The sequence below is a fragment of the Saccostrea echinata genome, unplaced genomic scaffold (assembly GCF_033153115.1).
Source record: "Saccostrea echinata isolate AGI-Se365-2 ecotype Australia unplaced genomic scaffold, CSIRO_AGI_Sech_v1 ptg000062l, whole genome shotgun sequence".
In the NCBI taxonomy this organism is placed as follows: domain Eukaryota; kingdom Metazoa; phylum Mollusca; class Bivalvia; order Ostreida; family Ostreidae; genus Saccostrea; species Saccostrea echinata.
Genome location: NW_026889811.1, coordinates 8,420,155 through 8,444,055, shown reverse-complemented (window position 1 = coordinate 8,444,055; position 23,901 = coordinate 8,420,155). Strand labels below are relative to the sequence as shown.

Genomic DNA, 23,901 nt, shown 5'->3' with positions numbered 1-23,901 from the left:
CATTGTCATAATATAATAATAGGAAGTGGTGCCATATAAATCTAGGCTTTGATTTTTAAAACATATTAACAAATTACGTTCATATGAAAAATGATTGGTCTTTGTGAGGTAAAGCATTTGAACGCATGTAATTAATCTACAGTGTATTTCATACCCTATAAATGGAATTCGTTACAGGAACTATTATACATAGTGACTTTACGCCCTAAAGTGGTAAAGAAACAATATTAAACAGCTATTTCTATTGACTTCTTCAAAATTGTCAAATGGACGATTTTTTACGCAGCAACTGGTTCACTAAGATGTCATAATTTTTTTCTTCTGCTGTAATAAAGCTTTCATTTTGTCAATTGAATGAGGATATTTGAAATAATAATCTGTCTGAGAATTATAATTTTATACGCTCATCTTAAGGCAGGGCATATTTTGTTATGGCGTTCATGTTTGTCCATATATCTGTCTGTTTACTTTTTCGTGTCCGGCTCATAATATTTATACTATAAGCATAAAATTAACAAACTTTGTCAGCTGGTACATCTTGTGTAAAAGGTGTGTTTCACTCTAAAAATAGGTCATTGTGACCTTTAATTAAGATGTTATTGTCAAGAGAGGGGAAAATCCTGTCCGGCTCATTACTAGATAACTATTAGACCAAGAACCGTAATACTCGGCCATTTGATGTATCTTATTAAATAGAAGGTTTGTCGCATCCTATTTAAAAGGGCACTTTGACCTTCATTTAAGGCAAAATTTAAATATATATATATATATATATATATATATATATATATATATATATATATATATATATATATATTCATATATATATATATATATATATATATATATATATATATATATATATATATATATGTCTTTACATTTTAAATTATACAGTCCCAAAAGATGTAAGAATATTGCAGATATTTAAAAAATGTTTCATCAAGAAAATACACAGTTTTTTCTCATTGCTAACTTTACAACAATTTTTAACAAATATAATAATGTTTTGTTTGTGTCAAAAACAAGAGAGAAATTCCACATTGGTGTAATTATCAAGCAGTAGTAAAGAAGAATTTTAATAACAAATTAGATGTTGAATTAGATAAATTAATGAGTTTCCTGTGAGGAATTTTACTGGTAGAGCATCTCTGATCAGGCAGATGTTATCTTGATCTCTTGGGAATTAAGCAAAGGAATTTAATTGCTCAGTCTTGGATAAAATTATCTTGTTGTCTAGCCTCTTTCAAAATAAATCCGGTATAAAGTAATGAAAACTAATTTGAAATTGTACAGTGTGAATTTTTTTTTAATATTGTCCAGCAAATGACAATGGTATTAATTGCTTAGATAAAGACTTTTTGCAATACACAAAGTCTGGAAAAGGGAACAAATCTGATGGCAATTATGGCTGCTTAACGTCTATGAGAAATATTTGGGGGGAATCTCCTGCAGGGTCTTGGTTTACTCATCTCTGGGACTTGTCCTAACCTCTTTTATTGGATATGTTTCCATTAGGAAGTACTGGCTCATTTTGCCACATTTTTAGAAAAAAAATAAAGATACCAAATGCAGTTTATTATTCATAGTTCTTACCTTTTTTTTAAGTATCTGAGGTTAAATTCCATGTTTACCCCATCACACTTCTCTGCCTAAATCTGTCCAGCATTATGCACAAATGTAATAAATTTGTTTGGTGAATGTAAAAATTCAATTAATGGTTTATTTGACAATATATTAGATAGAAAAAATATCAAAGAATATGAATTTTATCACTCAAATGATGTATATTTTTTACAGGGTATTACAGAAGAGGAATAGAATATTACACTGTGGCAGTTGTTGAATACTTGGGAGTAATAGAGAAGAACAAGTAAACCTACTGCAAGACTTTTTTAGGAAAACTCGATGAACAATTTATCATGTCTAATATTAATTTATTAATACTAAACTAAAAAGACACACAGAAAATTGCCAAAATTTCTTTAAATTTATCTGAATTGTCTTCTCTTAGCTCTCTAACAACCACTTGTTAAAAATATTTACTTTTTATACTATATTTTAAGCAATCAGCGTTTAAGACTTGCAAATAAATCTTTTTTCAGACTTATTTTCTTAGCAAGTAACTGTTATCACATGTTATAAACATATAAATTTAATAATGAATTTCTTGTCAAACTGTTGTTAAAAAGTTGTTTTCTTTTAAAGTTTTCTGAATTAACTTCCCTTGTTTTTCTAACAACTAGTTGCTAAGACATTTTCAGGAAGCTATCTAAGATATTCTTAACAAGCGATTGTTACGGTTAAGACTTTCTTGAAGCTATTTAAGATTTTCTTAACAAGCAGTTGTTAGGGTTTAGACGTATTCAGGAATCTACGATATTCTTAACAACCAGTTATTAGGGTTTTAAAAGAACTCATTAATTGAAACATAGCTTTCTTAACAAGCAGTTGTTAAGAAAATATCTTGAGCATACTCCTAATCTTAAGACATTTTTCCCAATGTTTCCTGAGTTGTCTAGCCTTGGTCCTCTAACAACTAGTTGTTAAGAAAAGAATATTTCATTAAACTTGTATGTGCTATATTTGCTTAATAATTTTAATTGATTGTCAATTGTCAATTTTTATCCCGGTTTTCTAGCAAATTTTAAAAGGATTCCAGGGACCTACTTCTAGCATCCTTAACAAGCAGTTGTTAAGACTTTTATTCCGTTTGACTTCATTTCCTTTCTAACAACCAGTTGCTAAGAATATATCTTGTAAAATTCTTTTGGTATTCTTAACAAGCAGTTGTTAAGACTTAATTCCGTTTGACTTCATTTCCTTTCCTAACAACCAGTTGTTAAGAATATACCTTGTGAAATTCTTTTGGTATTCTTAACAAGCAGTTGTAAAGACTTTATTCCATTTGATTTCCTTTCCATTTCTAACAACCAGTTGTTAAGAATATACCTTGTGAAATTCTTTTGGTATTCTTAACAAGCAGTTGTTAAGACTTTATTCCATTTGATTTCTTTTCCATTTCTAACAACCAGTTGTTAAGAATATATCTTGTGAAATTGTTTTGGTATTCTTAACAAGCAGTTGTTAAGACTTTATTCTGTTTGTCTTCCTTTGCATTTCTAACAACCAGTTGTTAAGAATATATCTTGTGGAATTCTTTGGGTAGTCTTAACAAACAGTTGTTAAAACTCTGTATAAAAGTGTAACAGTTTTACTTAATTTTATTTAACAAGCAATTACTTAAGAATTCCTTCAGCTTATTTTTCGTGTTCTTAAGAAACAGTTGTTAAGACATGCCAGATATATAATGGTTTCTTTAACAAGCATTTGGTAAGAATTGGAAAATAAAGTGTTTAAAGTATGCATAGATTTCAGTTGTCTTTTTTGTACTTAACAACCATACAGAGCTTTTGATCAAATGGAATTGATCAAGTTAAAATGGAAGGTGTTTTACATGTATAGCCACACCAAAGGTCCATTCAAAAGCTTCACCTGAAGGTAGGGCTTTAAATATAATTGCAATTTAAAAATGTACTTTTTGATTCCAATTGCTAGACTATGATTATAATGCTTCAGCGTATCAAGAATTGTTTCACAGCTGGGAGAGGCCCAGGGGACGGGTGGGGGATGAATCCACTAAGATTAATCCCGAATAGGAAAAAAGGCAAAAAAAAAAAAATGGTTGATGGATTTTTCTTTCATATATTTCAATCTTCTAGCCGATTCATCTAGGTATAGAGGGATCAGAATACTTTTTCAGTAACTTTACAGTGTAACTTTCATTACTCTGAAAATCTTTGGGAAAGGGGGGGGGGGGTGCTATACCCCAAACCTCCCCAACACTGAATATGTTTAAATACGTTCAACTACAAGTATTCAGAAAACCCTTGTCCAAATACATTACACATTTTATTTTAAGTGGTGCATGTAATGTACCGTATATTGATTTGATTATTGTTACGAGTGAGGATTTTGAAGTATATTAACTGGGTTTAAAACTTTTCCAATACAATTATTTCAGAGTCCTCATCTGTGATTTCATTACAATATTCCATAGATTTGTTGCATTTTGAAAGTTTATGATGTATTCTTAAATATATTGTTCATTTGAACTTACATGTAAGTCGGCAAATAGGATTTTTAAATATAATATTCTCAAGAACAACAGTCCCATGGTAAGTCATAAAAAAGGTGTAAGCATCTTAAACTGGTGCAATTTGTAATTGAGGACCACAAGGGGGGGGGGGGGTGTTCAAGTTTTACAAGAGAATATATAGGAAACAGTCTATAGACCTCTCCTCAAGAATAAGAGTCATTATTAGCTACATCACATGTTTTATGAAGTCCCACTTAAATAATTGAGATAAAAGTAAGCTATAATTTCTTAAACACATAAATATACATGTATAGCTATAGGTAACTTATAAACATTTTAAAAGAAGAGGAACAGTGCTGAACTAAATCATAAAGATGTATGCAAAATTTATAAGTAACAGTTATATGTATACATGTATTGATTAAAGTTCTTTTCCAGTCATATACCCTGGGATTAGGGTGTAAATTAAATCGGGAATAACCCTTTGCAAAACGCATCAATGTATAGCCAGGAAAAAATGTTTAATTTTTTTTCTGCAGAATAGTTAAATGTTGATTTGTCATATTGATGTCAAAATCAGCTATAAATATTTATCTAACAGGTAATTGTTGCCAATAAGCCTCTTGTTCATTACCGAAGTGAAGCCTCGATTAGGTTTAAACAAATGTATTTGAGGGAAATTCCATCAAATCATTCTCCGAAAAAAAAGATAAATTATTGTGGGTATATGTGTACAGGCATTTTCTTTTTATTCATTTACACACATATGACGTCAGTTAACATGGTTAAGACTTGAACATACATGTACAATTTATTTTGCAGGAAGATCATCAACAATTCTGCTAACAAAGTACACAAAACCACAGTCAATCCACAGTGCCATGAGGCTAAGTTGTTGTGATAAAAAATGCCTTGAAATGTTTTCATACATCGATATAAAGAATAGCAGAACCTTATTTTGGAGTAAATCTGTACAAAATCAAAATAGATTTGTCTTAGAGAAGTTTAGATGTGGCCAATACAAGAATGGAAAGTGGAGTTTTTTTGAAGCTGGGGAAAAAATATGCGCTAAGGCCTTCAAAGGGCTGTTAAACATGAATAAAAATAGATTTAATAAACTCAGAAAGAAGTTTAGTGCAGGCTACATAAGTTGTGAGCCGAATAATAGACAACGTTCTGTTAAGTATTTGGAGGCGATGAGCTGGCTGGAAACTTATGCTTTCTACAGAGCTGATGACTCGCCTGATTCTTCCAAAAAATTGCTGCCATACAAAACTAGGAAGATATCAGTGTACAGGAATTATGTTGATGAGAGAAGAGAGATGAACATGGCAAAAATCAAAAAGTCTACATTTTTCAAGATGTGGAATACAGATTTTCCAGACTTGAGAATCAAAGAAGTAAGTTCTTTATAAATTATGTTTTAATTGCTTTAAATTATTTTGATGATTGATAGTTTTAATATAAATAAAATCTAAATTATATTAATCAGGTTTAGAAAATGACCGATTTAAACATTCTTGACCCGTTATAGTCAGTGTAGTCAATAAATTTGTACACTGTTTCTACTAGTTTACTGAACATCAAACACATGTATGTAGAACCGACACAAATGCGATATGCGATCTGAAAAAATACAAGGCAACAAACATGGATATTTAATTTTCAGTTACAATTTCATCATTAGATTTATTGATAAAATTGAAGAGGATGTACACGTAGTACATCATGTACATGGAACGGTTAGGTTCATGTATTCAGTGCTTAAAACATTTTTAATAATTTATTTAAATTGAACAAGTTGGGTTAAGTGTTCAGTATGAATAAATCAGCAATGTTACATCAACTACCTAAACATTTAGGGGGAAAAAAAAACTTAAGCCATGAACTCAGCTGTAACGTTGAAATTTATCAAGTTTATATTCCGATTGATTTTATTTTATTTATTTATTTTATAGAAATTTTGACCTTTGTTATAAAAATGATTTTGTTATTAGGAGAAATATTCTTTTTTGTTTCCGAAAAGTATGCTTACATGTACCTGCAGATAATTATTAAACTTTTATGGATATGCTCACTCCGATTGCAACCACCTGTGAGGCTCCATTACAGAAGTAGATAGTTTAGATGAAAAATATTCTATCTGAACAAAATTATTTTTCTAGAAAAAAACCAAATGAAAGAAATCTTTAAATCCGGTGGGTGCCCGTGCATCATTGCACGATTGATCATTATAGCATATATGCATAAACAAGTGCAAGGTCATTCACAAAATAACATAAAAGAGATATATTGGCAAATGAAGTTTAAACACTAGGAACTGTTCAGCTGTATAATGGTCCCCCCTGAATATTACTTAGCAATTATCCTTATTTCGCAAAATAGACACATAATTTATTCTACTAAGCATGGTGAGCATACCCATTAAAATCCGTGCCGCTTGCAGTAAATACAATAAACACACACATAAACACACATCCTCTCTCTCTCTCTCTATCTCAATACATGTCAATAAAAGGCTACATGTAATATAAAATAATTTAGTGTACATATGTTAACTCTGCAAAACAAGACGGTCCAGTCATAAGTAAAATTTCGGCAATTAACAATTTTATAGTTTACATTGCTTATTTTTTCTTAATTTGAAAACGTATATCTGTAAAATTATACTAAATCTGAATTGAGAACCCAAACTCTAATCTATAGGCATATAAATATCAACTGGTTATTATGCTAAGTTCTTTTAATGTATATCAGCATTTTACATTAAAAAATGTATATAATCTAAAACGCAATCATGAGTAATAATGTTTTTGTAGGTAAATTCTTTTTCAAGATGTACGAAATGTACAAGCATTGGGCGTCAGCTGGAAAAAACGTCATTAAGCATCAACAGAAAGAAGGCTTTATTGTTAGCAAGAAATGAACATAACCACCGTCAGATGTAAGCATATTGATTGCATTTTTTCCTTACTTTTATCAGAACTAAATCTTGATTTAAATTTAATTTAAGGAGGAATGCTACACCAGATTTGTCAAGTTCAATTATTTTTTAACCCATATTGAAACTAATCAAACTAGTATTATTGTGAAAATGTTATCCATTTCCAATTGCTATAATATTGTGGTTAAGAAAAAATAATTTCTCTGAAATTTCGCAATTTCATTTTAATTCCTTTTTAAAATGTAATTGTCCAACATATCCTTTGTAGCTGTGACTTGTTTTTTTTTTTATTTATTATCCATAGCTTTTTATAAATATTCACAAAAAAATCAAAATGTTTATCTGACTTTTCTTTGCATACTTTATTAGATATTCATATTATGCATTTATTAACAGCACATTTTTATTTTTAAAGCATCTTATTTGCAAATAAATCATTTTTTTTTTCATTTTCTATGTTTAAAAAAATTATCTTACTATGTGATTAAATATTAAGTTAACCTCCTTTACTTTTGAGGAAGGGGGGTGATACTTAAAATTAATACCTTACAATAAGTCATTTATAGATAGCTTTTAGATGACTTACTTTACAGTATGTGAAAGAAAATTCATTTTCACTTTCAAAAATTTTAAAAATTAAACGAATACAAATTTGTAGGATGGAAAGGCAGTATTACTACAAGAAAAGAGAGGCAGCGAAAAGAGCACCAACAAAGTTTTTAAGCGTCATTGTGGATGGCATGGATCAATGTAAGCAATTTATTTTAGGCTTTAGTTGTTCTTTTTTCATCAATAATATTTGAGAATCAATTTCAGTTATATAAAGAATTATTTATTATTAATATATATCTGCGTTTATCATTTTACATGTACATGACTGTATATAACCTAGGAATAAGTCTTGAGAATTAATAAGGTTTGATCTACATGTATTATAATGTGAAAGAATTATGCAAAGTGTAATATTCAAAGGACATAGACTCCCTTTAAGTTGTGTCCAGAAAAATCACAAGTTTGTCACGTACTTACAAGTACATGTAATATTGTCTTAAACGGGCCTTTTGTTCTAGTGCTATTTTTATTAGAATTTTAATGTTTCTTAAAATTTCTAAATGTAAGAGTATGATATATAGATATATGATTATAAAGTCTTATATTTTTGTCCAATATTTTCTCATAACAATTATAAAGCATAACTCGACTAAGAAATGCTAGCTAAGAACACTTTTGGATTATATAGATGAAAGCATTTTCACATATAATCAAACCTCTTTCCTCAGAGTATCGTTTCAAAAGAAAGCTCTTTTTTGCAACATATTTTCACCTCACAGTCCACCTTTCTTTTTAAAAAAAAAAAAAAAAATACGTTTAAAATTGGCAATTGAATTTCGACCTCATAATAATGAGTCATATAAAATGACAGTAAAGTTCGATCAAATTTGACCAATACAGTTGAACTTTGAAGAAAATACCACGATACCTCGAATACCATTACAAATTGAAGTTATTTGAAAGCCCCAGCCACTCATTTTTCAAATTCTATAAATATTTTACACCAAATATATCGAATCCTTGGATTCTCGAAGTTTTTCTCATTCCCATTTTCTATGACATAATGAGGTTTTACTGTATTTACAAACATGAAGCCCTTTGAAATTGCTTTTTACAAATAATTTTTAGACATCTCTTTGAAATACTTATAAGTTATATATGTTGAATATTAATTTATAAATAAAAGACATGAAAAAAGTATTTTGTAAGAATATGCCCTATTCAAAGCATAACAATTTGGAAAATAATGTTAAAAATGCTAATAAGCAAAGTACATGTATCTGTTCAATGTTTAAGAAAACATGCAGTCATTTAAAAATACACTTATCGTCATCAATTCGATTCTTTTGAATTTCTCCGCTTTATTCTGTTTAAACTTGTCTTTCCTTTTTTCTTTTCTTTTCGGGATAGTATTAAACTTTTTAGAAATGAAAAATATAGGTATATATAAAATCCCTGTTGATAACATTAAGATAGATATATTATATCTATCTTAATGTTATCAACAGGGATTTTGCTTAAAATATGTATATAAATTTTAAAAATACATTTACAGCCTGAGAAAACTAGGGAACTTTCAAAACGTACCTTCCTGAAATAATGACTCACAAATGTACACCGCATTATCACTTTTATAAAAATACTTGCAAAAACACCCCAAAATTATGGACAAACTGATGCAGTTGAATATAGATAGGAAAAACTGCAATCCCGAGTAAGGGCAAGTGAGATTACTGGAACAAGCATTCTGAGAGTATTGCATTAGCAATACTAGTCCCCTACCGGCAAGTGTAATCTGGTTCCATTCCCGTTAAGAATTGAAAATGCCATAATTCCGTCAAAAATTAATGAAGCGGGACGAAATGCAAACTTGATCTATAACTAATCAAGGTTAAGCCACATACCAAAAATCAGCTCAATATCTACAAGCGTATAGAAGAAAATTGCGGAAAACCCGTAAAAATTGAAAAGGCCGTAATTCCGTCAAAAATCAATGAAGCGGAACGAAATGCAAACTTGATCTGTAACTCATCAAGATACACTCACATACCAAAAATCAGCTCAATATCTGCAAGCGTTTAGGGAAAAAGTGCGGAAAACCAAGTGGGACAGACTGACAGACAGACAGAGGGACAGACAGACAGACAGAGAGACAGACGGACAGACAGACAGACAGACGGACGGACAGACTCAGAGGAAACCTATAGTCCCCTCCGGTTTCACCGGTAGGGGACTAATAAAGCTTAGATAAAAAGAAGAAAGGACGTTGAGACCAAGCTTCAAACTTTCATTTTAATAAATAATTAAAAAAAACATAAAAAATATCTTTGATTAAAACAAGGCATATAATGTCTTTGATTAAAACAAGGTATATAATTCCTGAAAATATTTTTTAAAATTTTTCATTAATTTATTCTGTTTCAATTTATTTTCAAACTATTTTCTGTTCTAAGTTTCATAATTATAGCTTCTTAAGCTTCGAAGTGAAATCCATTCATCCTAATTGTCTGTATATGAAACAATATTTGCATTGCTGTTTGATTTGAGACTCATTTTTATCGAATAACTGATTTCTGAATTTCATTTCAGCGAAGAGTAACCTGCCACATTTTGTAGGAAGGACAGCAAAGGTACTTTATATATATATATATATATATATATATATATATATATATATATATATATATATATATATATATATATATATATATATATATATATATATATTCGATATGCGATTTCTCTAGATTTCATTTTGACAAACTAGCGCCTCTAGTAAGTCAAGAAATATTTTTTTTTATTACAGGCAGTAAATTCTGCTGACCAGTTAAAAACTCACATTTCTGGAGTAATTGCCCATGGTCAAAATGAATTTTTTACGTTTCTTGACATTGGGCAATATCCCCATGACTCCAACTTGACGATCAACATTATTCTCCAGATACTCTTCAAAATAAAAGATATAATGGTAACTATCCTTTTAATTTGTTTTATAATATTGGTCAGAGAACACTTTTATGTAAATATATTGCCAAAGTTCATGAAAATTTAATATGAATTAGATAATATTTGTTGTTTTTTTTTTTCCAGGGAGGAAAATTGCCACCCACATTTTATTTACAGGCAGATAACTGTTGGCGTGAAAACAAGAACAAATTTGTGCTTGCATTTTGTGAATACTTAGTGCATATAAAAGTCTTCAGGGAAGTAAGTACAATGTACAGGATTTTTTTTCTATGTTTATAAAAAATTTGTACTTCAATTTCTAAATATTGCATATTAAATAAGACTTTAGTCTATAATCCATAACTATTGAACATTTTCAGTTTTCTTTCTGGAATTTTGAGACCAATTTCAAACAATTCTGGTATACGTCATCAACATGATCAATGAAACAAAAATTATTGTGTATTTCATAGGATCTGTACAATTTTTGAAAGAAATATTTTTTAATTTTCGACTTCAAGAAGAAAATATTAGAATAATATGAATAATAATTATTACTATTGTAATAATAATAATAATAATAATAATAATAATAATAATACATGTAGTAGTAGCAATAATAATAATAACTGGATGCGATCTCGTTGCGAGCAACGAGTGGGTCTTCAGACCGAGTTTTGATAAGAATTTGACTGAGACTTTCATTCAAATATAATGATATAAATAAATTGTTACGACGAACAGTTTCGTCTTAGTTAAGTATAACAAAATATTGATCGTTAAATAGTTATTGATTAAAGGCTTTCGGGCCCCCTCGGTCCCTTATATTTAGGGTCAGCCCTTTTTATTGCTATCTGTTTTAGTCTGTCGTCGTTCGTCGTCAATTGGTCGTAAACTTTTGAGCATTTGTACACTCTTCTCTGGAACCACTGAACCAATTTCAACCAATTATGGCATATAGCATTTATGGGTGAAGGGGGGTAAAAATTGTGAAATGCATGGCCCCTGCCCCCCTGGGATCTGAGGGGTGGGGCTAAAACCATCAAAATTAATGCAATCTTTAAAAATCTTCTTCTTTACTCCAGGACATCGAGCAGTCAAACTGTTTGCATGATTGTAGTAAACATTGAGCCCTGTACCAAAATTGTGAAATTCATGGCCCAAGGGTCAGGGGTTCTGGTGCTAGGGCAGAGCTCTAATGATTATATAGTGAAAATGCATTAATTCCTTAAAAGTCTTATCCTCTGCTCCTAGGTATTTAGTCAATGAATTAAGTACATATTCATGACGAATAAGAGTGCCTCTTCCTTAATTGTGAATTTCTTGGCGCCTGGGCAGGGGATCTGGTGGTAGGGTGTTGGAGGCTCTAATGATTATATAGTAAAATGCATTAATTCTTTGAAAATCTCCTCTGCTCCTGGGTATAAGCTGATGAATTAAGTACAAAGTTATGATGTTCAAGAGTGCTTATTCCAAAATTGTGAATTTCATGACCCCTGGGTCAGGGGTTCTGGTGTCAGGGCGGGGCTCAAATGAATATATAAAGAAAATACATTAATTCTTTGAAAATCCTTTCTCTACTCCTAGGTATTAAGCCGATGAAGTAAGTACATGGTTAGGATGAGGAACAGTGCTTCTTCCAAAATTGTGAATTTCAGTGACCTTGGGTCAGGGGTTCCATGTTGGGGGGGGGGGGGGGAGGGGTTATTTATTATATACTGAAAATATTGATTGTACATGTATGTTTTCTACGTCCCATTCGAGAATTTTTCACTCATATAGAGACGTCACCATATACCGGTGAAGGGCTTCAAATTTTTACTCGGCGCTCAGGACCATTGAGCAGTAAGGGATCTTTATCGTGCCAACGCCTGCCCTGACATAGGGCTTCGATTTTTAAGGTCTCATCCAAAGGACCCGTAACTTTCACTTCAAAGTGCCGAGTGCATGGCGAAGGAACAGTTGCTACCCGTTTTTATCGACTTAGGTCTGTCGCGGCCGAGATTCGAACTCACGACCTCCCGGTCACGGAGCGAGCGCTCTACCGACTGAGCTACCGTGAACCGTATATACTGAAAATAAATTGATGCTTTGAAAATTAATGCTGTGAAAATCCTCTGCTTCTGCATATTAAGCCGTTGAACTAAGTACATAGTTTTGATGAGAAAGATTGCCTCTTCCAAAATTGTGAATTTCATGGCCCCTGGGTCAGGGGTTCCTTGTGGTGAGGGGGACTTATTTGCATGTATTATATACTGAAAATAAATTAGTGTTTTGAAAATCTTCTCCTCTGCCCCTTGATGTTAATTAAACAAACTGAATACATAGTTATGATGAGAAAGGGTGCCTCTTCCAAAATTGTGAATTTCATTGTCCCTGGGTCGCGGTTCTTGCGCTTGGGTGGGGCTCTATTGATTAATTAGCAAAAATGCATAAATGTTTTGAAAATCTCCTCCTCTGCCCCTGAGTACTTAGCAAACAAATTAAATGCAATGATATTAATGTGAATGTATTAAAATATAAGTAAATGTGCCTTTTCTTTGCTTCTGGGTATCTATGAGGCACACTGAATAGACAATTATGATAAGTGAAGCAAACGAGAGTTACTCCCTTTTGCTAGATGTTGTTAATCAAGAAATCCTTGTATATAATTTAATTAACAGGTTTTTTGATTGAATGAGAATTCAAGAAAGAATGTTTTATATATATAGAAACAAATAAAAATGAATGTTTGGTTTAAATGAGCAATGCGTGCTCAAAGTCAGATTCATGCCTAGAAAGCATTATAAAAGATAAAAGCATTATAAAAATTATTTATGCATGCATATTTAGCGAAACTTGTAATTGTACACAGCATGTTTACAATGTGGTGATCTAAGTTATTGTCACTGTAGAAGATCCATGGTCAACAAGAGAGTGGATATAGTTGTTTTATACTTTATCAAAGTGAACAAAGATTCACAGAGAGCCAGGGAGACTTAATGTAATTAGTGACAAATGGCAAATAGCCACGTTGTATACTCAAGTCTGCGTGTACTAAATTGTAGCACTAGACAATTGACAAAAACATATCTGTATATATTGAATACCTTACACAATAGGCAAGTGTCGATTGTATTTGTATATTTTTCATTCATTATCATCCCTGTAAGACTTAGGAAAACCAAGTATGATCCCAAGAAGATCACTCGGGTCTAGCACTTTACAATAAGCAAGGGCATTTTAACCAGATTTTTTAAATTCTTGGGCAACATTTCTTCGTCTTTCAGTTAATTTTGTATTATACCTCAATAGATCCTTTACAGTGTTGTATTATACTCAGGTAACCGTTAAGGCCCTTGGGCCTCTTGTTTCTTAGTAACATCTTCAAGCTCTCTTGATTTTGAACACCTTTTCTTCAATAACTATTCAGAAACTCTTTGTTTCCGAGATATTTGCAACAAAAATATTTAAGGACCAATCCTTAATGGGGACATTCAGCAAAAAAAAAAAAAAAAAAAAATAAAAAAAAAATGAAAGGTTAGATATTGTTCAATATATTTCTTCGATTTTTTTTTTCATTATTGTTTTTTAAAATATCTCCCATTTTTGAGAAACAGAATGCCATATAATTAACATTCTGGCCTCTTATGGCTCCTAATGATGTAACTTATTATGTAAATTTAATATACAGTTTTAAATTGTTGAGATAAACATTTTTGCTTCAGTAATGTATAACAAAATATTGATTGTTAAAGAGTTATTGATTGAGGACTTTGGCCCCTCTAGGCCCCTAATTTTAGGGGCCAGCCCCTTTTTTCTTGGTATCATTTTAAATACTTGGGGTTTTAAACACTTTTTGTTCAACAAGTATTCAGAATTTTTTTTCTCGTTTCCAAGATATTTGCAAAAGAAATGCTTCGGGACCGGTCCTTGAAATTCTTATTGGGGACATTTTGAAAGGTTACACATTGTTCAGAACATTTTTTATTTTTTGTTCAATTTTGCTTTCAAAATATTTTCCTCTTTCGAGATATAAAGCGTCAAAGATTTAGCATACTGGCTCCTTGTGGCCCCCAATAATGTAACGTATGACATAAATATCATAATACGTATATAGTTGTACATTATTAAGACACACAATTCTGCTTCAGTAATGTTAAACAAAATATTGATTGTTAGAGATTCAAACAAAGATATACCTTCGCTGAAATTTTCAAATAAATTGATCGAGCAAACTCCTAGAAATCTTCTGCACAAATATTATAAAGAAAAAAAAACAAGAACATTAATAAACAATGAAATAATGGAAAGGTCTGCCGTTAGAGACGAAAGACCCTAATATAAATAAATTGAAAAGTCAAAATAGGATTGATATATATGTATCAAAAAATCAATTACAGGTTCATCTATCGTTTTTGATGGTTGGCCACACGCATGAGGATATTGATGCTTGTTTCAGTAAAGTGGCCGATAAATTGCGGAGAAATGATGCCGAAACACTAGATGATCTTATTGAGCTACTTCCAAATGTCAAGGTCATCAACTTCATATATGACTTTCGGACGTGGATTCAAAACAGTATATGCGATTTGAGAAAACATACTCGTCCCCTTCATTTTAAGTTTAGAAGCAACGAGTCTCTAGTGGAAACATTTTATAAAGGAAAGTATGACTCTCCTTGGAAGAAACTTGAAGGAGGTATAATGGCTCGAAACAACCAGCAAAAAATTATCAGCATTCGAGGCAGTCCAAAACTGTCTCCAATTAACTTCGATGGAATTGGTTTAGAAAGAATATCAAGCCAGTTAAAGCATTGGAAATGTTTATTCAGTGATCAGATTGATCAGACCCAATATCATTGGTGGGAACGTTTTCTCAAGCTATGGAAGAAATGTGAGGAAAATTCTTCTGAACGTCGCAGGCTATTTTTTGCGAATGCACAATGGATTCTTCCAATGCTACCCAAACAGTTGAGTCATGATGAAAACGAAGAAGAGAACCTACTGCCAGACACAATACAGAACATGATGAATGATGAGCTTATTGAACCTGTTGTTTTGAGCAAGTAAAATAGGATATATGTTGTAAATGAAAAAAAGTATAGAATTTACCATCTAAATCATTTTTAATGATTTTTATAATGATAATGATTCACAAAAACGTTGTTGATTTTTCCCAAAGTAAACAAATACCTCCCCAAAGCTTCTATATATCCCTTATTGTACTTGTACTCTAGAATAATTTTCTTTATCTAAGTTTTTATAACTGTTTAAGAAAATTTTCATGTTTTGTTGTCACATGACAATGATAATTTTAGGAAATGAACTATCATTGCTTGTATATTTCCTCGATAATAAGAGAAATGTAAGCAGAGCATGGTAGGTATGTCAGACTGCTATTTGGAACTCACAGAGTTTCAAAACTGTAAAAAAAAAAAATCTAGCGAATATTTATAGCTTGTTATGTTATGTTTTTTAAGTCCACCTTGATGCATTTTATCGACTCAACCATTGCTTTTATATAAGCATATATGAAAGATAGATAGATAGATATATATATATATATATATATATATATATATATATATATATATATATATATATATATATATATTTCTATCTAGTGGTACTATTTGTCACTGTGTCTTTGATACCTTTCGTATTTTTCAATATATTTTTAAAATTTCCATTTTCCATTGCAGCTTCTAAAAAAATGATAGATTATCTAGCATTGTTAATTTGTTTAAGAAATGTTTTCATCATCATTGTAAGACGGTTGAAAACCACTCTGTATTATCTTGGTGAGTTCACCAATTATAGTAGATTTATTTGTAAAAGCATTTTTAAGTGAATTTGATTTGTATTTTTGGTGGAACCACCAAGATCATTCGTGATAAATTCACCAATTTTTTGCCTATGTGTGTGATTTAACCTGATTGCATGACAGGAAAGTGGTGGCTTCACCAACTTCTTCCTTATTATAATGCATTTAAGCTATTGGTTTGAAATATTTTTGGTGGTTCCACCAGCTTTGTTCAGTGCAATTTTTTCACAGAAGTTATGTTGCAATTAGGCTTCACTTTTGTGAATTCACATTCACAAGATTGGTAGTTACACCAGCATCAGTTCAAAAATTGTTGCATTTTGCCTATCATTATTTACGGCAGATTCGTCAGCTCATTGCTTCAATTAGTTTATAAAATTAACTTTATTATGGGTTATAGTTGGTTTAATTGGTGAATTAACTAGCACTGTTTATTAGTTTAAGAAATGTTTTCATCGTCATTGTAAGATGTTTAAAACCAATTTGTATTATATCTTGGTGACTTCACCAATTCTAGTTGATTTATTTATAGAAGCATTTTCAAATGATTTTGCATATGTATTTTTGGTGGAACCACCAAGATCTTTCGTGACATTTTTCACTTCAGGGACGATATTTAATCATTCAAAATGGTGTATTCACCAATTTGTAGCCTCGATGTATGATTTAACCTGATATGACAGGAAATTGGTGGCTTCACCAAGTTCTAATTAAGCAATTGGTTTAAAATATTTTTGGTGGTTCCACCAGCTTCGTTCAGTGCAATATTTTTATTTAGGCTTTACATGTTTTTGGTGGAGTACGTTTTTTTTATTATTAATATTTACTCAACATTGTAGTTTCTTATAAATTGGTGAATTCACCAGCATTGTTTATTAGTTTAAGAAATGTATTCGTCGTCATTGAAAGATGTTTTTTAAAATCACTGTATAATCTTGGTGACACCACCAATTCTTGTACATCATTTACAGATTTTGTTGTTTTTGTATTTTTGGTGGAACCACCAAGATCGTTGTTGATATTTTTCATCTCAGATTTAAAATGGTGTATTCACAAATTTTTAGCCTGAATTTGTAATTCTATTAACTGCAAATCTGTTTTCACTGCAGAAAAGTGGTGGCCTCACCAATTTCTTGTTATGTCAAATAAGGAAATGGAATAAAAAAATATCTTCATTTCTGAAATTGCCTTATATTCATTTTTCATTTTGTACTGAAAAAAGAGGACACGAATAGAAAATCCTCTTTCTTAATGGAAACAGTTTAGTGCAACCTGCAAAATTGCCACGGTTTACATTACATAGGGCTTTACTCATCTATTTTGAGGAAAAAATTTTATTAAAACAAAATATCCCTTTTATAATGCCATAATTAATAGCTTCAGTGTTTGATTAAGTTGACATTAAAAAAAATGAATGCAACGGGGAGACTTCAGCTTACCTGAGGTCATGTTTAAAATAATGTTTGTTTGCTCTCTTCAGACTCAGGATAACAAAATTCGGTGGGTAGAAAGACGGGATGTTTTTCCCAGAAATGTTCAACATCAATGCTGATTGTTCAAAATCTACAAAACCCTTGGAAGATCTCACTGCGACAATTCGGCGAAGCAGTGGCGCTATCTAGTGATTAACTAGAATTGCGCTCCTTTCAACTCCATTTTTTATCTAATTAAATAACGGAATATATACGTGCTACGGCAAAACAGCGAAGTGAAACATGTTGACAAAGAAAAATTTACGATACTTTTAAAGTCAAATTAAGAGATACCCGAGAAAAAGGCAATAACTGGTTGTTGTTTTTGTTTTTTTTTTTTTATCAGATCCTGATGTTTTGTTGGGACCCGTACGAACGTTGCGATTTGATCAGCTACTCGTAGCTGTAGTCAATCATAGAAAATTGCGTATTACCGAATTTTCGTAATGAAGTGAAAGAAAAAGGATGAAAATCAAAGTATGTCATCCCTCATTTACTCATGGGGTATATTTCACACATTAAGCACGTGGGAAATAGTGAAGTGTATGCGTCTCATCGCATCATACCTATGTGTTTTAGCTCCCTTGATCCACAAATAGCAAAATACTGGTCAATATACAATATACGTACTATGCTTTTCACAGAGAAAGTCGTAAGGAATGTTATGTGAATTTTTATATAATTGAATAGTAACATGTCTACACTCGATAGATCAAAGAAAAAAAGAGAATTATACCAGTTATATTCAGACAAGGATACGAACCTTGGAACAAAGATATGAAATATGCAACAATCACAACGCTGAGCAAACCTCGATCAACAGCACGGTGTGTCATCCCGATTAAGTGGTCTATGAAACCGCCTTACGTTCGTACAGTAGGTCCGAAACATTGTTTGGGGCAAATAAGCCCTAAAAACAGATACTGGAAAAGGAAACGTGTGGAAAATCTGTTGAAAATAATACTTCTCGAAGTTGCAAGATTTTTTTAAATTGTGCATGAATCGTGCCTCTGAAAGACCAGATGGTGTCAAAACAACAATCGACTAGAGAAAAGATGCAAACATCTAAGAACTGTTTCTTTGATACAAGTCGAAACAAACTGTGCGTAGAATGCAAAAAGAACAGAAGACGTCCTGCAGCAGAGTGGATAAATGAAGGACCTTCAATGGCAACATTAAAGTCAAAAATCCGAGATAGAGATGTTGAAATCTTGATGACACTTCTAGATATTAGAGGTTTAACAAGTTAAACAAACATCAATAATAAAATTAATAAGCAGTGTAAAGAAGCAGTATTGAACTTAAAGAACATTGAAATCAGGTCTGCAGAGGAAGTAGCAGCCTGTCTAGGAAAAGGACAAGAAATTTTTCGCTAAAAGTTGGCAAATATTTCGTTCTAGAGAGGACTTGAGCTCGTTTGCATTCGGAAGAATTGCACAGTTGATTCTTTTGCACCCACAGCTTTTACGAAACTGTGTTTAGATACTTCGTCAGTCAACATAACTTTGTTTAGCAATGTATGTTTCGACTTGAATTTTTTTTTTCGAGGACACTATGGGTGAAAAAGAATGATAGGTCACTGAAAAGATAAGAGTATGTCATATACACATGCTATAAGCACTATGTGGTGGATTGCACAATATATATTCAGATTCTTAGAAATCTGAAAAAAGAATGACAAAACTCCTATTCTATTCCGTTCACTCTCCTTGATTTCGTGGATTTGTGACGCAAATTTAACTTCACAAACGTCATAAGAAAAGAAATGACGTCAATGTTTACGTATGGTCTAAGGCCTTAACCAAGAGTGTATATGCAAATGTAGGCCTATTAATACATAGAGTTAAAAGTAAGTCTTCAGCAACACTTGGTTCAAAAAGACGTTATGACTGTCCTTATCGTTTATTCACAAGTTATCATCAAATCTGTTTAGGAGACAACATGCAACTTGACACTGGTCTATAGAGCGGACGGAATATGCTAATCTACCATTGCCAATGTACTACTGGACTGACTTTATGCTATTTGCAGTTGTCAACACTTAACTTAATTTTCAGTTTTAAAATATAATAGTTTTACATTTATTTTATTGCAGACATTACAGTTTACAATTTTGATATTACATTATAAATAATTTACTTCACATATTTGAAATGTCAGATGGCGACTGGACTTTTCTTCTTCCTATGATAAAGCACAATAAAGTCCTTGAGTCTAAATTTATTCCTTTCCTTCCAGAAATCATTACTTGTATACAACCATGACCATAGATTTCAGGGAATACATTTTTATTAAGTTGAAGTTACATATCTAGTTTTCATTATTCCCATTTAATTGTGTTGTCCGCCTGTAAATTTTCCCATTACTTTAACCAACTGTTGTTTTCCTACCAACAAGTGATAGAGGAATCCAATACCAGGAAGGTAGACCTTGAGAATCATTCAGATTTATGACTGAATCTTGTGTTTTTGATGGTAGGATAGGTGCTTCATTGGAACGTAGTTGTCTCGAGGAGGAATATGTTGCAACAGGGGATCCTATCCTTGGATCTTGTTCCAGTTCATTAGAATGAGGAGTAGTTTGACCTTGTTTGTGAAATTGTTCCTGAACATTATCTTTCTCTTGCTGAGATGGTTACCTTAAATAATGTTTTGTCCCTTTCTGTCAGAATTCTTGATTGTGGGCCTTACACTTGTTGCATGACGTTACCATTTGAAGATATTTCTTTTTCAATATGTAAATTCTTCAGAGAGAACTAGGAAGATTTTTCACATTCAACATTTACAGAAATGATGCAGACTAAAGCAGAAATTATTATATTTAAACATGGGGACCTTTCCTTATCTTGGACGTAATTTTCCATTCTTTCCTTTATACCTTGAATCTTTGCAGTATTCTCTTCAACGGTGTACTGATGGCCTTGTCTTTAACAAATTCAATTTTTTTTTCATCTAAAGGAGTTGTACAGGTATCTCTAATCAGTAAGTACTTGACCTTGAGTTATGTTTACAAGTATTCCCATCTCCAAAGTCATGGAAATTGCAAGTAAGTTGGTGTCTACTCAAATCTAAACACAGTTCTTTTTACATTTAGTGTATCGGTGTATTTCAGGACATCTCTGTGCATTTACAATAATGGTATACAACTTGTTTTGAGAAGTAAGTGAAAGGGTGTTTTATTAATCTGACAAACTGCAGAATCGCATATATCAAATCTACTTTGGTGATAATCAGAGGTCTTGATATTTTCTTCACAAGGTATGCTAAATTTCTGGGTTGTCAAAATTTTGAAGTACAAATGATTCTCGATCTGCAGTAGCGTTTTAAAAAACATCTATCAAATGGGACCGGTCACGGTAGCCTAGTAGTAGGGCGCTCGCTTCATGATCGGGAGGTCCGGGTTCAGTTCTCGTTCGCTGCGCCGCGTCAAACCCTAGGACGTGGAAAAAACATAGATAGGGACTGTTCCTTTGTCAAATGTCACGGGTCTTTTGGATGAGACCTTAAAAACCGAGGTCCCGTGTCACGGTAGGCATTGGCACGAGAAAGAAACCTCACTGTTCGATGGCCCTGAGTGCCGAGTATGGGTCTAAATTTAAAGCCTTTCACCGGCATACGGTGACGTCTCTATATGAATGAAAAATTCCCGAATAGGAGTTAAACAATACACACTCAATCCATCCAAAGGTTTCTTTTTCCCTCAAAGAAGGTTGTTATAATTGATTATGAAAACTTTTCAGAAACTTATTAATATTAACTTCAGAATATTCACAATTTTTAACACATTGCCTACTTCTCGCATCTAAATAAATAAAAGTCATTAACATATTTTATTAAAGCAGATTTATCTCGGACTGTTATTTGAACCAAAACTCTGAAGACGTATTATACAGTGTTTCAGACTCAGTTTCCATCCCAACACTTTATAAACAAAACATCTCTGCTTGCTGGTGCGTGTCTTTTATACGTTGTTGAATTTTTAAACGCCTGTTTTTGTGATATGCCAAATACAAAGAAAATGTAATTCGTCATTTTTAGCTGCATTCCATACAGCATTGTCATCGTCTGTCACTAAAATATTTAAGAAAATTCTTGTGTAATCTTGTCAAGTACATTGCTAAGCACTTAAAAGGATTTTTTTTCTTCCTATCTGTCAATGCCAACTTTAAATATATCTCGCACATATTTATTAAATTTATGTATAATCAAAGAATGACAGATTTAGACAAATAATTTGAAGTGCATGTACTTTGTATAAACATTTTCCAATAAAATATGTACATGTAGCTTCCTCCATTAAACTACTTGTAATGCTCACGGGTAGCTGAAATTAATCGCTAACCTATTAAGCTCTCAAGTAGCATTTGTAAGATTTTTAAATTTGCAGAAAATTAACAGTTTATAATAAATAATCAAGACTAATTAAAAAAAACTAGTATATTAATAAAAGTCTTCTACTTTTTCTTCTGTAATTTCTCCATCCAATAGGTTAACGAGGCAGATCCCTCCCACTTCTTTAATCTCAAATCGTCTTTGCCCTCTCTTATGATTTCAAATTGATCCAACTCCTTACTCTTATGTGGGACATACCACTTGTGATGTTTCTTCACGTCGTTCTCCTTCATGGAAACAAAATCACAGACAGCACAACACTATATGGCACTTGTCTCTTCTCCACGTGTTTAAGGTTTTGCCAAAGGTCAAGATGTCAAAAAATTTATTTTTACAATAGCTCAAAAACTATGTGGTTTATAAAGTTAAAACTTTCACAGTTTATAAATATATCATTGATTAACAGATAGAAAGTATCACTTGATAACAAATACTTAAAAAAATATTTATCGAGAAAAACTCTTTAAAAAAATGCATATATTTTTTTAAAATACACTAATAAATTCCGTACTTTTAGTGAAAGCCATCATTGCAGAAACAATGTATCTTTATCAATGAAGGGCAAGTTGGACTTCGATAGCCTCTGGAAAGTTGTTTTACCTGTTTATTTTGTCCAAATGTTAAGATTTGAAACCGAAAGTACATTGCAAATGGCGGATTTTAAAGGGGTCTTGTCTTTATACATGCCATACTTTCAATAACAGCCTTTCAGAGACCATTCACGTCCAACTTGCCCTTCATTGATAAACATATATTATTTCTGCAATGATGGTTTTCACTAAAAGCACAGAATTAAACAGGTGCATTTTTTTTTAAATATGCCAATTTTTTTTTATTTTTTTTTTCTCCAAAAATTTTTTTTTTAAATATTTGTTTTCAAGTGATACTTTCTGTTAATCAATGATATATTTATAAACTGTAAAAGTTTTAACTTTATACCTCACATGGTTTTGGAGCTATTGTAAAATTAAATTTTTGGACATGTTGACCTTTGGCAAAACCTTAAGCAAGCCGTGTCTTTCTATTGAAAAGAGGGTACAGTTTTAGCTTTATTGTGAAAAATGTTTTCAAAAAGGCTTGAAACTGGCTTAAATATTACTTGATTATATGACTGTGGTTAATCAGGAAAGAATATGACATGAAAGAGTACCATTCTGGAATTATGACGTAATTAATTTGATGCATTTCTCCATTTCAAAGCAATATGAACTGCATTTTTGAGAATTTTATTTTGCTGTTAAAATGTGTTATTATGATAAATTTGTATGTAATTTAAACCTTTTTGATCAGTTAGACAAATAAAGCATCAAATTGCTTCAGAATAAAGGATTTTGTACAATAAAATATATAGTGATATATAAGAAATCAATATTGTACAGGACGACAATAATTATTATTATACTTTCATGTTAAATACTAATATCTGATTGGTTTACACGCATTTAACAATCCGTAATGTTACCCTCAGCGTTAGCAACACACTTAACAACGAGTAACATTACGAAAATATCACATGCGTTCAAATCATGCGCGTACGGTTCACCGTAGAATTCTCAAAGCGTCAGTTGTGCGTTTGAAAGAAGCCGAATAAACGACGTCAATAAAAGCTTGCGTCCGATGTAGCTTACTTGAAAACAACAAACGACAGACGAAACATCCTTGCGAATGCAAACTTTAGACGATAAAGGACTT

General features: G+C 31.7%; 1 protein-coding gene across 1 annotated transcript; it reads left to right on the top strand.

The window, feature by feature from the left end:
- Positions 1–1,800: 1,800 nt before the first annotated feature.
- On the top strand, positions 1,801–15,592 carry LOC133175354 (uncharacterized; the record flags this gene model as incomplete). Its single annotated transcript, XM_061310447.1, has 9 exons — positions 1,801–1,873; positions 3,449–3,501; positions 4,922–5,499; positions 6,919–7,043; positions 7,702–7,793; positions 10,185–10,225; positions 10,402–10,563; positions 10,686–10,802; positions 14,924–15,592. Coding segments are annotated over 9 exons (1,910 nt in total), but the record flags the coding sequence as incomplete, so codon positions are not given.
- Between the last annotated feature and the right edge of the window lie 8,309 nt (positions 15,593–23,901).